The 14121-nt window shown below is 41.0% G+C and overlaps 1 protein-coding gene across 1 annotated transcript; it reads right to left on the bottom strand.

Moving 5' to 3' along the window:
* Window positions 1-3959: 3959 nt before the first annotated feature.
* On the bottom strand, window positions 3960-9849 carry LOC137650983 (neurofilament heavy polypeptide-like). The gene is made up of 7 exons (XM_068384121.1): window positions 9772-9849; window positions 9068-9271; window positions 6548-6695; window positions 5871-6148; window positions 5013-5781; window positions 4295-4843; window positions 3960-4210 (listed from the first exon to the last, which is right to left on the bottom strand). The coding sequence occupies exons 1-7, from the start codon at window positions 9847-9849 to the stop codon at window positions 3960-3962; spliced, it is 2277 nt and encodes a 758-aa protein (XP_068240222.1).
* Between the last annotated feature and the right edge of the window lie 4272 nt (window positions 9850-14121).

Below are 14121 nucleotides of genomic sequence, written 5' to 3'. Positions count from 1 at the left end.
TAGCTGAAGACACCGAAATAATTTCAGCTTTCTCTGTTTCGCCTTCAGGGGGTACGTCATCCTCCTGTTCCAGTTCTTCTACCAGGAGATTATGGTCAGTCTCCTCTGAGACAACCGACATGTTTTCCTCTAGTTGGATGCCCTTCAAGGCGTCCGATAAAACAGATTCTATCAAAATCTGGACAAGGGGAATCTCAGGTTGAGCCTGGGGAACAATTACATCCGAAGATACCCTAGGGAACACACAGTCCCTCATCCTCTCATTAGGAAGATATGGGCCAGAGGTGTTCTTCTGAAAACATCTGACCCATTTACGCAGCGTATCTCTTGACTCTGTAGACTTTTGATCATCAAAAGCCTCCTTTTCCAGTTTGTCACAAACGGTACATACCAGTGGGTCCCAATACTTAAGAGATCCCTTCGTGATTGCGCAGCGAGCATGAGCCCCGCACATGTCATGGCCGTAGAAGTTCCTACTGTGGACCCTGCAGAAGTTGTTCTAGTACTCGGGATGCTCCTCATGTAAAGAAAGAAAAGCATATAAGTATTCGGTGATATTCTCAGATTTCATCATACATATTTTAAATATTATTTAGCTTAGGATAGGGTAAGCTAGAAAAAAGGAAAAGACACCTACTTGTGTCTCCTGTCCAGCCCAATGCTATGACCTCCTTCAATATTGAATACAAAATTCTTAACGAATTTATGGGAAGATAATATCCTTGGATATAAAGTGTCTTCTTAACACTGTCTTCTAGATTCAATATTGGGGATTTGGTAATGGTTTTTAACCATTAAAAAGCGGAAAGAATCGCTCTCTTAACTGTGATGGTCTCACAATAGACTGCCCATGAAGCACCTTGTAGGTTGGAAAAAATAGTATGGGCTACAGCACTGACTGCCGGCGGTATCCCACCAGTACTGCCGTGCCTGGCGGCATATGCCGGCATGTCCTGGGCTATTGAGGATAAGCACTGCCTTCAGGATGATGGGCGGCAGGTCGCCGGCAGCCAAAGGATCCATATATATATATATATATATATATATATATATATATATATATATATATATATATATATATATATATATATATATATATATATATATATATATATATATATATATATATATATATATATATATATATATATATATATATATATATATATATATATATATATATATATATATATATATATATATATATATATATATATATATATATATATATATAGGGTCATCGAAAGTTTGACCGATATTCTGGTCTTGTTGACCACCCTCCTCATCAGACAGAACTGGGGAAAGGCATATACATCGATGTTGTCCCACCGTTGTTGGAAGGCATCTTGCCAGAGCGCCTTGGGATCCGGGACTGGGGAGCAGTACAGCGGAAGCTTGAAGTTCAGCGCTGCAGCGAACAGATCCACCTTCGGGGAGCCCCACAAAGTCAGGACCTTGTTAGCTACTAGATGATCCAAAGACCTCTCGGTACTCAGTATCTGAGACGCTCTGCTCAGACTGTCGGCGAGCACATTCCTCTTGCCTGGAATGAAGCGTGCTGATAGTGGAATCGAGTTGGCTTCGGTCCATTTCAGAATCTCTACTGCGAGATGGGATAGCTGCTTTTAAAACGTACCTCCTTGCTTGTTGATGTAAGCCACTACTGTGGTGTTGTCGCTCATCACCACCACAGAGTGACCCGCCAGGTATTGTTGGAACTGTTGGAGGGCCAGGAATACGGCCTTCATTTTTAGCAGATTTATATGGAGGCACTTTTCTTATTCTGACCAGAGGCCTGAGGTCCTTTGTTGCAGAACGTGGGCGCCCCACCCTTTCTTTGAGGCGTCCGAAATCAGCATCAAATCTGGGGGGAAGACGACTAGATCCACTTCTATTTGTAGGTTCTCGTCTGTCACCCATCACTGAAGGTCCGTCTGTTCCGCATGACCTATACGGATCATGACATCCGTGGAATCGTAACACTGATTGTACCGAGACTTGAGTCGCCATTGGAGGGATCTCATCCTGAGGCGACAGTTGGGAACTAGACAAGCTAAGGATGAGAGGTGACCGAGGAGACGTAACCACGATTGGGCTCGAAGTTCTTCTCGTCTGAGGAAAGGGCTTGCGACCCTCCTCAGCCTTGCTATCCAGTCGTCTGATGGAAAGGCTTTATGGAGATTGGTGTCTATGATCATGCCTAGATATACCAGTCTTTGAGTGGGAAGCAGAGAGGACTTCTCGAGATTTACCATGATCCCCAGATCTTGGCGAAGTCCAAGAAGTTTGTCTCGGTGTCGAAGAAGGGCTGACTCCGAGTCTTCTAGGTTCAGCCAGTCATCCATATAACGGAGGAGACGGATGCCGATCCTGTGTGCCTACGACGATATTAGGGTGAACACTCTGGTGAAAACCTGTGGTGCTGTGGAGAGACCGAAACACAGCACCTTGAACTGGTACACCTTGTTTTCTAGGCTGAATATTAAGTACTTCCTTGAAGACGGATGGACTGGGATCTGGAAGTACGCGTCCTTCAGGTCCAGTGTACACATGAAGTCTTGCGGTCTCACTGCATGTCTGACCGTGTCTGCGGTCTCCATGCTGAACGGAGTTTGCTTGACAAACCTGTTCAGAGCTGAGAGGTCGATGACTGGTCTCCAGCCTCCAGATGCCTTCTTTACAAGAAAGAGTCGACCGAAGAAGCCTGGGGACCCGTCGAGGACCTCTTGGAGAGCGCCCTTCTTCAACATGGTCTGGACTTCTGCCCGAAGGGCTTGCCCCCTAGCCGATCCCATGGCAAGGTAGCTCAGCGACACTGCATCCGCTGTCAGGGGAGGTAGAGATGTTGTGAACGGGACGCGATATCCTTGACTGATTACGGAAATCATCCAGGAATCGACCCAGAGTTGCTGTCACCTGTTTGCGCAACTTTGTAGGCATCCCCCCACTGGTGGACATGCAGGGGGACTGCCATTCCTAGTGTTTGCGGCCTCGGCCGCTCCCTCTTGAATTCTTTCCTCCCCTGGAGGACTTTTTGCCTTGCTTGTCTTTGACAGGAAAGGGCTTAGACACCGTCGTCTTTGCTGCAGCTGCCGATTTTGGGGTCTTGGTAGGACGTGGTTGCTGGGGTCCTGGTGGTTTATAGGGCCCCGATGTTAGACCCCTATGTAGGAGAGTCCTGGTTGGACTTCCTCCACCTCTCAGCCACCTACACCACGTCCTTAGGCTCGAACAAGTTCTTCCCTATAAAGGAAGAATGTCTGAGCCTGCTGATCTCGGTATTGGGGACCTTTTGATGGAATCTCTCAGACACCACATCTCAACATTTCCAGATGGTATTAGCCCACATGTTCGAGACTTGGTGAGCTAGAAACTCGATCGTGCGGGTGCCCGAAAGTACCTTCCTGGTACTTTCTTTGGACAAGTCCTCTGAACGTAAAAGGATGCCTATGGACCCTAGCCAGATGTCGAGCCACGAAGTTGCCTGTATGGTACACTTCGCTACCTTCTCCTGGCTAAGGATCTCCGTCGCCGAGAACGAGACCTGCCGGTTGGAGAGTCTCTCTAGAGGGACTCCCCTGGTAAGCTCTTCCAAAGAGTGGTGTAGGGGAAGAGCTAAACAAGTCTCCTCAACAATGTCGAAGTACCTCTTCTGTTGGACACGAGGAGGTGGGAGGAGTTTGTTGCTGGCGCTGGATCGGCTGGAAGAGGCAAGCTCAGAGAGCTGGGCTTCGACCTTGTCTCTGGCACTTATAACCCCTTGAGATCAGGGCAAAGCCGCACTGGCCTTCGAGGGTTTTTGGAGTCCAAAAGACTCAGTCCAAGACCGTGTGTTTGCCCTCACGACGGGGAATCTCTGGATCCGCAAACACATTGAGATTCCTCATAAGGGTCAGAACCTGCCAGAATGCATGCTCTGACTCCTGCAGCTCTCCTCCTGAAAGGCTAGAAGCGAAGTGTCATGTCCCTAAAGGCTCTTCTTGGGGGGACTCGTGGACGTTTTCCGAGTGCTTGACTGGCTCCAGTCTAAGCCTTGAAGATGACTTCGGCACAGTCTTGGAGTCCTTAAACTCCCTCCTGGGAGGGATACAGGACTCCAACAACGATGGTGGGAGACTCTTCTCCACCCCTACCCGAGAAGACTTTCCAGCGCGAGGTGGGGTCTCCCTCATCGGTGCGAAGAGGGAACGCCTAAATTCACGTGACACCCCTGAGGACGGGAAATCTTCGTCCGAAGGGGAGGAAGTAAAAGCCTGGGGGGGGGGGGGTTAGGAGGCCTTCCTCAAGGACTTACGAGGAGTCAGCTTCACCCTCGGAGAAGTTACAACGTTCGACACTCCTATCTTCCTCTTCAGGGGAGTAGAAGCTGCCAATGATTTGTGGCCCAGCTCAGAGAGAACAGGTTTAAAAGCTTGCATGACTGCTCTGACCAGGGACCCAAACCAAGGCTGGTGACTGACGGCTGCACTGTCAGAAACTCCCTCTGGAGGAAAGGGGATCAACCGATCCCTAGGAGGAGTTACCAAAGGGGGGTTCGCCTGAAAAGATGAAGGAAAAAAGTCCCTGGAGCCTTCGGGAATCTTCCCCCCTGCCGGCAAGCGCGCTGTTATGCGCTTGGTGGGCGGGGGAGGGGGGGGGGAATGCGACGATGATGACCTGGCCACACGCTGTCCTGCAGCCTCGCGCGTGGGGGGTTGAGGATCGCACTGGGGAGCGTGCTGGCGCTCGCGCGATGGGAGAGCCCTGGGTCGCGCTCGGGAGACTATTGGCGCGCATGGGCCCGCGAGGGCGAGGGCGATGGCGAGGGTGCGCGCGGACGAGCGATGGCGCTCAGGGGCGCGAGCTGGAAAAGGCAGAGGGTGCGCTGAAGGATGGATAAGCGATCGCGCGCGCGAAGGTGACTGTTTGCGCCGGCGCGCAGGGTCCGGTCGAAGACCCCGAGCGGGCGATACCATTGGGCGCGCGCGCAGGGGACACGTCTCTTGTGCACGAGTGCGCATGAGAGCACACACCATGCTGTGGCGATGGGCGTGGACGCTCAGGGCGCTCATGCGCATGTGCGCAACCTCGAGGGCGCACGTCGGAGAATGCGCGCGAAGGCAACACGCCTTCGCTCGTAGGCGGGGAACAATGGCGCGTTGGCGATCGCTGGCGCGTTGGCGATCGCTGGCGCGTTGGTGAGCGCTGGCGAGCAAGGGAAGAAGTTAGCTTCTCCATTGCGCCCAGATCAGAAGATCGTGGGCGCGCAGGAGATCGTTGGCGCGTAGAGCGCGGGCACGCAGGCGAGTGCTGGCGCGCAGGAGAGCGCTGGCACGTAGTCGAGCGCTGGTGCGCAGATGGTTGAGGGTGCGAAGTAGCATGCTGGCGATCTGGAGAGCGCTGGCTGGCAGATGAGAGCTGGCGCACAGGTGAGCGCTGACGTGCAAGTGAGCGCTCGCACGCTTTAACAGGAACGTCTTCTGCCGATGAGCGTTTGCGCGCAGGTGAGCATTTGCACGCAGGAGAGCGCTGGCGCGTAAAGGACGTATGCAGTATCTTGCGCATACTCCCTTGATGCCCCGAAGGGACCATTGCCTGTCTTATAACAGGATGCATTGGCGCCCACAGCGCGTCAGCAGCCAGGAACGGCGACAGCAGGTCAGCAGGTCTGACGGGTGGAATGTCGGCGTGTCCATTGTAAGGACGACCTTCCACCGAAGGAGATCGCGAACCATCTGAAGAGAGGTCCATTGTTGTACTTGGGAGAGTCGGAGAACGATGGCGAGGTTCTTCTGCGGCGGACTGCGGAGAGGATGAACCGAAGAGGCACCTCCTAACACCCTTGTGAGGTGAAAGAAGGCCTCTATAGCTAAGAGGAAGGGGGGATTTACGCACCCTCTGGGGGCCATGGGGTCAGCGGGCTGACCATCAGTAGTCCTCCGAAGAGGAGTCTCTGTGAGTGAACTCCCCCAACGGGGAGAATCACCGGCAGGAGAGCCCGTTGGACATAGTTCCTCCCTCGAAGGATGTGCAAAGGGAGGAACTAAGCCTTGAGCTACAGAAGGATCATCACGAGCAGAGGTTTGAGATAACGCATCGGAAGCCTCTGCCACGACAACGTCGACGATAGACAGAGCATCAACCTCTGCCAAAGTCAGCGATTGTTTGACTGCGGCCACCAACCGAATCATGTTAAACAAGGCTTCCTTGGAGGGCGAACCCTCAAGCCCCAAGGAAGCCCAAAGCTGAAACAAATCATCATTAGATACATGAATATTTAAATCCTCCCACGGGGGAGGAGTAGGAGCTGCCTCGCTATAGGAGGCAACTCCCTCTCCCAAACCCCGAGATCGGGCAACAGAACTATGGCCTACGCTACCACTCGACAGTTTCTCGGAAAAAAAACGATCGAGTGGGAGCTTCAGAGGACGTTTGGGCCACGGAAGAAGAGCCCTTGGGATTATTTCCTTTTAAAGAAACCTTTGAAGGGAAATATCCCGCCTGGACTTCTTCTTCCGGCACCGAGAAAACCTCTCCCACTGGGAGGTAGACCACTCCCTACACTCACCACACACTTTATTTATATCACACTGCTGGCCCCTACAATAAGGACAAAGGGTTTGAGGGTCCGTATCGACCGGCAACATAAACGTGCCACAAGGGCGGTCGGGTAATCCAAGACACTTTTGCATAGCAGAGGCCAACTTTACGCATATCTGTAAAAAGGAAAAGCAAAAAGCATTAAATGGCTGTCAAGAAGGCGACGGTGAAAGCGGACACCTCCGACTACCACCCGAGCCGAGACCAAAGTGAGCTCACGCACACGTGTGTGTGAGGGGTGTGGGGGTGGGTAGCAAGCTACCCTCCCTACCCCCCCCCCTCCGCCCTCCCCCCCCCCCCCGCTAACTAGCGGTGGGGTAGTAAACCCTCGTTAAAATTCTAATGGCTCATCATTTCAGCTACGCCGAAAGTAATAACCCATATTAAATAGCGTGGTTTGTATGTCAGTTATGGAACACGAATAAAATTTTTACGGTTGATCATATATGTGAGAAATACTAATCAAATTTGCATGGTGGTGTATGTTACGTTTTTAGATCTGGAGAAAGCAAAGGATACAATTGATAGGAAACCATTGTGGAATAGGATGAGGTTATATGGAATTGGTGGAAGTTTGTTGCAATTAGTGAACATTTTTACATAGAGAGTAAGGAGAATATTAGGATAGGAAATGAAGTTTGCTATTGGTTTCCCTGGAGAGTGTGGATGAGACAGGGATGTGTTAAGTAACCATGGTTATTTAACTGTTCCTATCATTCACAATCATGACAAACAAATATAAACAAAACTGTACTTCCTGTTGAGATATATAATCACTTTCACACTGGTAAAAAATATATAATAATCCAGCATACAAAATCACACAGAACTGATGCTCACTGCAGTCAATTAAAAAAAAGCCATTCACCCAAGACGTTCACCACTGTCGTAGCCTAGCTAAAAGCATAAACAAACAATCTTATTTATACCAACAGTCTTTCTCACATCAAACAATCAATACACTAACACTCTCTCTCTCTCTCTCTCTCTCTCTCTCTCTCTCTCTCTCTCTCTCTCTCTCTCTCTCTCTCTCTCTCTCTCTCTCTCTGATTTCACAAACAAAAATATGTAAAATAAATTAAAATTAATCCTCCACATTTCCTTCGGAGCAACTTATTATAATTACCTCCCTCATTAAGAGTTCTGCATTTAAAGTAAAAAAAAAATGATTAGTCATAATCTGTCACAAATCGTCGCCATTTGACTGAGCGTCATTCTCTTTGTCAAGTCTTTAGGTATTATACTATTGTATACATTCATGTATATTATATTTTCTAAAATTCAACTTTTTGATTTATTAATGTCTACCTTAATATTGAAGAAGAATATATCCTCTATGATTCCAGTGTAAACCAAGAACTTTTTCCTCACCAGCATATAACAATTTTAATTCCTTATCAAAGGTTTCATTGTTAGACATAATCCAATGTTTGATTTTGAAACCACCTTCATTTAGCAACAAATTCATGTTACTCATAAGCTCTTTTGCTTCATTTACATCTTCACACCTAAAAATACCATCTATATATGTATTTATATCTATGATGGTTCTAATTCTCTTAATCTTACTACATTGTATATCTTGCATATATCCCATACAGCTGCAAAATTGTTCTGACTGAATCTTAATAAAATTCCAACTATGTCATTCGATACATTTGGTCCTTTTACCCAATAATCATTAAATCTGTGGCCCTTGTAATCTGCTGAAGAATTAACAGTATTTTGACTGGGGTTTCAATATTTCATGATGATGACTGTAGTGTAGAGGACCATCATAATCATTCATTCCTTCCTAGATAACCTCTAGCAACACCTCTACTCAACATATCTTGATTATTATACAGTTGTGTATATTTATGACCTAGCTCATTCAATCTCTTCTCCGTTGATTTCATCCTTGCAATAGCGACAGCAACATTGTTCGGAAGCTCATTAGTCTAATATTTCTCCTCAGAGTTATATGCCTAACTCTTTAAAATCATGGCTGACTCCTTTTCTTCTTTTACTGTGCAATTTTTATTACCCAATGTACATTATCTACATTTGCATCCTCCCCATTTTGGTATAAAGTGTGCACCCAAGATTTCAATATTGAAATTTTTTTCCAATTCCATCCTTAAAATTTCATAATTATTAACATTAATTTTCTCTATGTTACCCACTCTAGACTACTGATTAACTTTGATATAGAAAGTAGTGTTCTAAAACTCAAACTGGACGGATGGAAATTCCATACGCAATATCCGAACATGCTATTCACTGATTTTAAATTCCCAACAAATGTTTGACTTGTGGCATAAGTGTATACCAATCAGAGAGACTGATATTGTCAAACAAACGAACGATATTTTGACAGGTCTACCATACATACTTTAGATATTATCTCTTCTATGACCTAAGCCGTGATATACTAATGTTTATCTTCAAGATCACTCATTTTGATTACATATTCTTTACTCTTTATCATTTTTACCTTTCTTCCTACCTTAGTGATATTGAATTCAATGTCTCTGCCGTTCAGACCTTGTTTAGAAGCAGTAGCAAATGTCAGAAGTGTTATATCACTTCCAGGGTCCAACAACCCATTCAAAGGTGTGACATTGCTGTATAGTTTACTAACCATTAGCATGCTTTGCCATGTGTCGGACACTTGGATTTGACGGAAAGAGTAGTACTTACAGCAAACCTTCTGAAAATGTTCCATGAAGTAATGGATGATGAAATTTTCCATACTTTTGAGCTTCAGTTATTTCATTGTAAGCATTCTTGAGCCGACTAGAAAAATTTATATATGATCAGCTTTTAGACAATTGAAACATGCTTTCCTTTTCATTACAGTCTAAAACTTCTTAAAATTACCCAGATTGCCAAATGATGAGCAGCTCCTATTACCATGAGTGCCGTTTTCGCGTAATAAGCACTTCCCAATTTGCGAAGTATCATTATGAAAATCTGTTTTAAACTTACTTAAGTTAGGTATTATTGGAGTTACGTAATTTCTACTTTGGATTAATTCATCATGTTTATCTGGAATATCTTTAATGGATGCAATCATATCTTTTTCATTAACTTCACTTGGTATGTTATGAAAATTCCTAGTACTCGAATCTGTCCTGAAATCTGAATTCATATGTTCAGTACTTTTTTTTTCTTTAAGCAGAAAGGCCACACCTTTTCTATTCATCTTACTGTGCTAGCAGTGTGCATTTCCCCTTTAGGATCTTTCTTCTGTAGGTCTAACCAACATGTCTCAACTCTCTCAATCATTTTGACAGTCACTCTGTTATCACCATCATTAACAGGCTTGATCGATTTCTAGTATGCCAGTACTGCTTATACTAACTGGCAGATATCACCATACTTTAAATCTAACCTACTGAGCATTTCATTATTGCCATCTACAATAACTCTTACAGTATTTAATGTTTCACTCAAACATGACCTCAGTGCATAAAGATCCTGTCCAAAACTATGTACCATAAATCTTTTGAAATTATCTTTAAATTTTGGAAAATCTCTAATGTCTCCACTAAACTGAGGTGGCTGAAAGCGTTCACCTTAACCCTTCTAACACTGGAGTCTTCCTTCATATGAATATCTTTTTTGTATGTATACATAACCTTGATTTTCTTTCTTTCCAAATTATGAATGTATTCGTCACACGCAATTCAATTAAATATTCCTTTTGCCACCAACATTAAAGAAGTTAGAGACGTAATTTTCATTATAAACTTACACCTTATCACAAGCTTTCCAGACTTCTTAAAAAAAAAACTCAGTTAGCGTCGTTGAAACAGAAATATATTGCATTTTTTCCTGAACGTCTTCCTGGCCTGTGCCCGGCCGTTCTTAGCTTGCTGCAGCTCTTCCTCTATTATAACCGAGTGTCAAATGTGTTAGAATGTTACTTGTGCAGTGAATGTCGGGGGAAAAAAAGGTTGCAACGCTACTTATTGATGTGTTTCAACATGAAACAAGTAATCAAAAATGAAAGAAATAAAATCATACAAAAGGAATTAATAAAAGAGAAAACTACAATCCACAAAACTATACTTGGGAAGTACATACCAAAATGAGGTAATAAAGTAATTGAAATAAACTAAAAGCTTTAAACAGGTATAGGATTAAAGTATGTGAATAAGAAATGGATTGATTATCAATTACTAATAATCACAATGGATCTTCAAGGCTACCGTAACATTATACACAATGAACAATATAAAACAAAATAAAAATGTAGTATAATTAATTAGTTGCTATTAAGTATTGCCACGCAACAACTCAAGAAATAACACAGGAAAAAGTCATTTGGTATATTATGATAAAGCTAAATACTTAATCATTTGCTCTCAAACCCTTTATCTGAACACCAATATTCATTCACCAATTCCTCTTTTCATTACAATGAAACATTAACCATTCCAGTCAGTGGGTGTTCCTCGGACGACAATCGTTCCTACAAAGACCAACGTTTTCCATACTATAGTCTAACCTGAACTCTGCTACATATCAAAACCCAGACTCGACAACGCAAAACAAGAAATCCACAGAATACACAGCCACTTAGATTTCACATACTTTATCCTAAACAATACTAAATATTCTACATGGTTAAGGTAAAACATTTTCATACAGATTTTATGGAATTTTGAAACAATAAACACTCATAGATAAGTAGACAAACAATACAGTGATACCTTTGTTCTTTAGTCGACTACAGATATATATATATATATATATATATATATATATATATATATATATATATATATATATATATATATATATATATATATAATATATATATATATATATATATATATATATATATATATATATATACATATATATATATATATATATATATATATATATATATATATATATATATATATATATATATATATATATATATATATATATATATATATATATATATATATATGTATATATATATATATATATATATATATATATATATATATATATATATATATATATATATATATATATATATATATATATATATATATATATATATATATATATATATATATATATATATATATATATATATATATATATATATATATATATATATATATATATATATATATATATATATATATATATATATATATATATATATATATATATATATATATATATATATATATGTATATATATATATATATATATATATATATATATATATATATATATGTGTGTGTGTGTGTGTGTGTGTGTGTGTGTGTGTGTATATATATATATATATATATATATATATATATATATATATATATATATATATATATATATATATATATATATATATATATATATATATATATATATATATATATATATATATATATATATACAACCAGAAGATTGACTTACGTTTGATAAGAGAGTCTAAGTGTGTAGTCTAGTTTGAGAGGAAACAAGGCATATAATAAAACAGATATAGTATTCATTGTTAGGGTTTCCTATTCGGATACAAATTTTGTACAAAGAAAGGTTAGGAAACGTAATTGCTAACATACACGGAAAGGGTTACTAATCTTTGATTACTGAATATTTTTTTTTTTGTCGTTGCTTACAATATTCAGGGAAACACTTACTAATAAATTTTTAGGTCAAACTTTAGTCAATTGAAGCAAATGATATTTATACACGATACCAGACACACTGAATCTTAACTTTGCTCGTTAAACAAAGTAAGTTTACAATGTTAACAACGGGTGTTTTTCTTCGAAAGTAATTTCAACATGTTGGTCTGTATGTATTTGCATTAGAAATTTTCACTTGTTGCTATTAATGCATTCCAAGCTTTTGGATCTTAGGATATGTTCATCGTACACTAGATATTCAATAAATTTATGATTTTTAAAATATTAGAATTTCATTTTGAAATGGGATTATGAAGTTGTGTTTTTCATGGAAATTTAGCCTACTAGAGCGGCAAATACGACATATAATCGTTCATTTGATGATATAAGCGTAAAGTTCGATAGAGATATTAATTGGAAAAAGGACTTCATGAAATAAAGTTATAACCGCTATAAATTCCAATAGTCCGTCATTAGGAAGATAGCCGGCTTTAGATGACTATCGTGAACAAAGTCAAACTTCAATCACTATATTGATGTATTAGGGAATGTTTACCATAAAATTACAGAATATACTTAGCCGAGAAGTCCTTGCCATTGAGGTATTTTAATTGCTGGTTACTTTCCAGGATGGCCTGCATACAGCTTAAATAAATTAACTTTTTCTTTATCCATATATATTATCCACATAACTAGATTTTTATGAGTATTTATAGTCATTTGTTTTTATATATGATACAAAAGAAATATACATAAGTAACCAGTATTAACTCATTATTATCTGCGTCCAAACTAGAGACTTATCGTCAATCTCCTACCAGTATCAAACATTAGTGTTTCAGATTGATAAAGATGCATAACAATGACAGCCACAGAGCGCAGTAAAATCTAAACGTATTAATTTATATCCTGCCTTGTATATAAATTCAGAAAATTCCAAGCACTATTTATCGATAAGGTAATAGGGATGTGTGGGCTTCTTTCCAGTATGAGTGGTATTGCAAGAATAAATAGAAGAGTATTTGACGGAATATTTCTTAACCATATATCAGATGATAATGAGTTTACAGTATGTGATGTCGAGTACGTATGCAAGAGTGAAAAGCAGAGGAATTGAAAAAGTAAAGGGCATGAAAGGAAGTGCTAGGTATAAAGGTAAAAAGGTGTAAAATTACTCAAAAATGAATGTGAGTGAATCTGTATCTATGTGAGTATGTCGTTTAGTAAGATTAGCAAGGCAGAAGAATAAGGTTGGCGGTAAAAAAGAGAGTAAGGAACTGATGAGGGTTTTAACTACTATATATGGTATTGTGCGTGATATAGACATAATAAAGATTGACGTTTTGCATTTTTTTAGAGATAGTTAAGGATTATGAATTTTATAGTTATAAAAAACAGAGTGAAATTGTAAGTGTAAGAACTGCAATAGATAAAGGTGTGCAAAAATTTAGGAGATTTAAAGATGTTGATTTCAGGTCTGTGAGAGTAGCTGTCAGTGTACCAGAAAGAACAGTAGGGCGAATAATGCAAGAATTTCTGTAAAGGTGAATGGAGGGTTTAGGTAAATAGTCAGCTCCAGGGAGATATGGATGCTAGTGCTCAGTGATATACGACAGTTAGTTGCAAACGTTTTAAGATAAGTATTGGATATGTAGGAAAGAAGGACATAAGAATAAGAGTATGGATGGGCATAAGGTGCACGCTTTCCGTGTAGTAAGACAGAGAATCTTGATAATGAATGTAACACAGAGGAAGCTGTTAAGTGTTATCGAGGGGGTTTGACAGGGCATGTAGCAAGTGGATATTTGAGTAATCGTAAAAAAAGTTACTTCCAGCAATTGCGGTAAGGATGTACAAGAAGCCATTTGTCAAGTATACTGAATATAGTGTAGACTACTATCGTTTCCAGATGCCCAGTAATACTTTT

Source organism: Palaemon carinicauda, chromosome 12 (assembly GCF_036898095.1).
Source record: "Palaemon carinicauda isolate YSFRI2023 chromosome 12, ASM3689809v2, whole genome shotgun sequence".
Taxonomy (NCBI): Eukaryota; Metazoa; Arthropoda; class Malacostraca; order Decapoda; family Palaemonidae; genus Palaemon; species Palaemon carinicauda.
The sequence above is the reverse complement of the archived record's forward strand: the minus strand, read 5'-3'. Positions and strand labels throughout refer to the sequence as shown.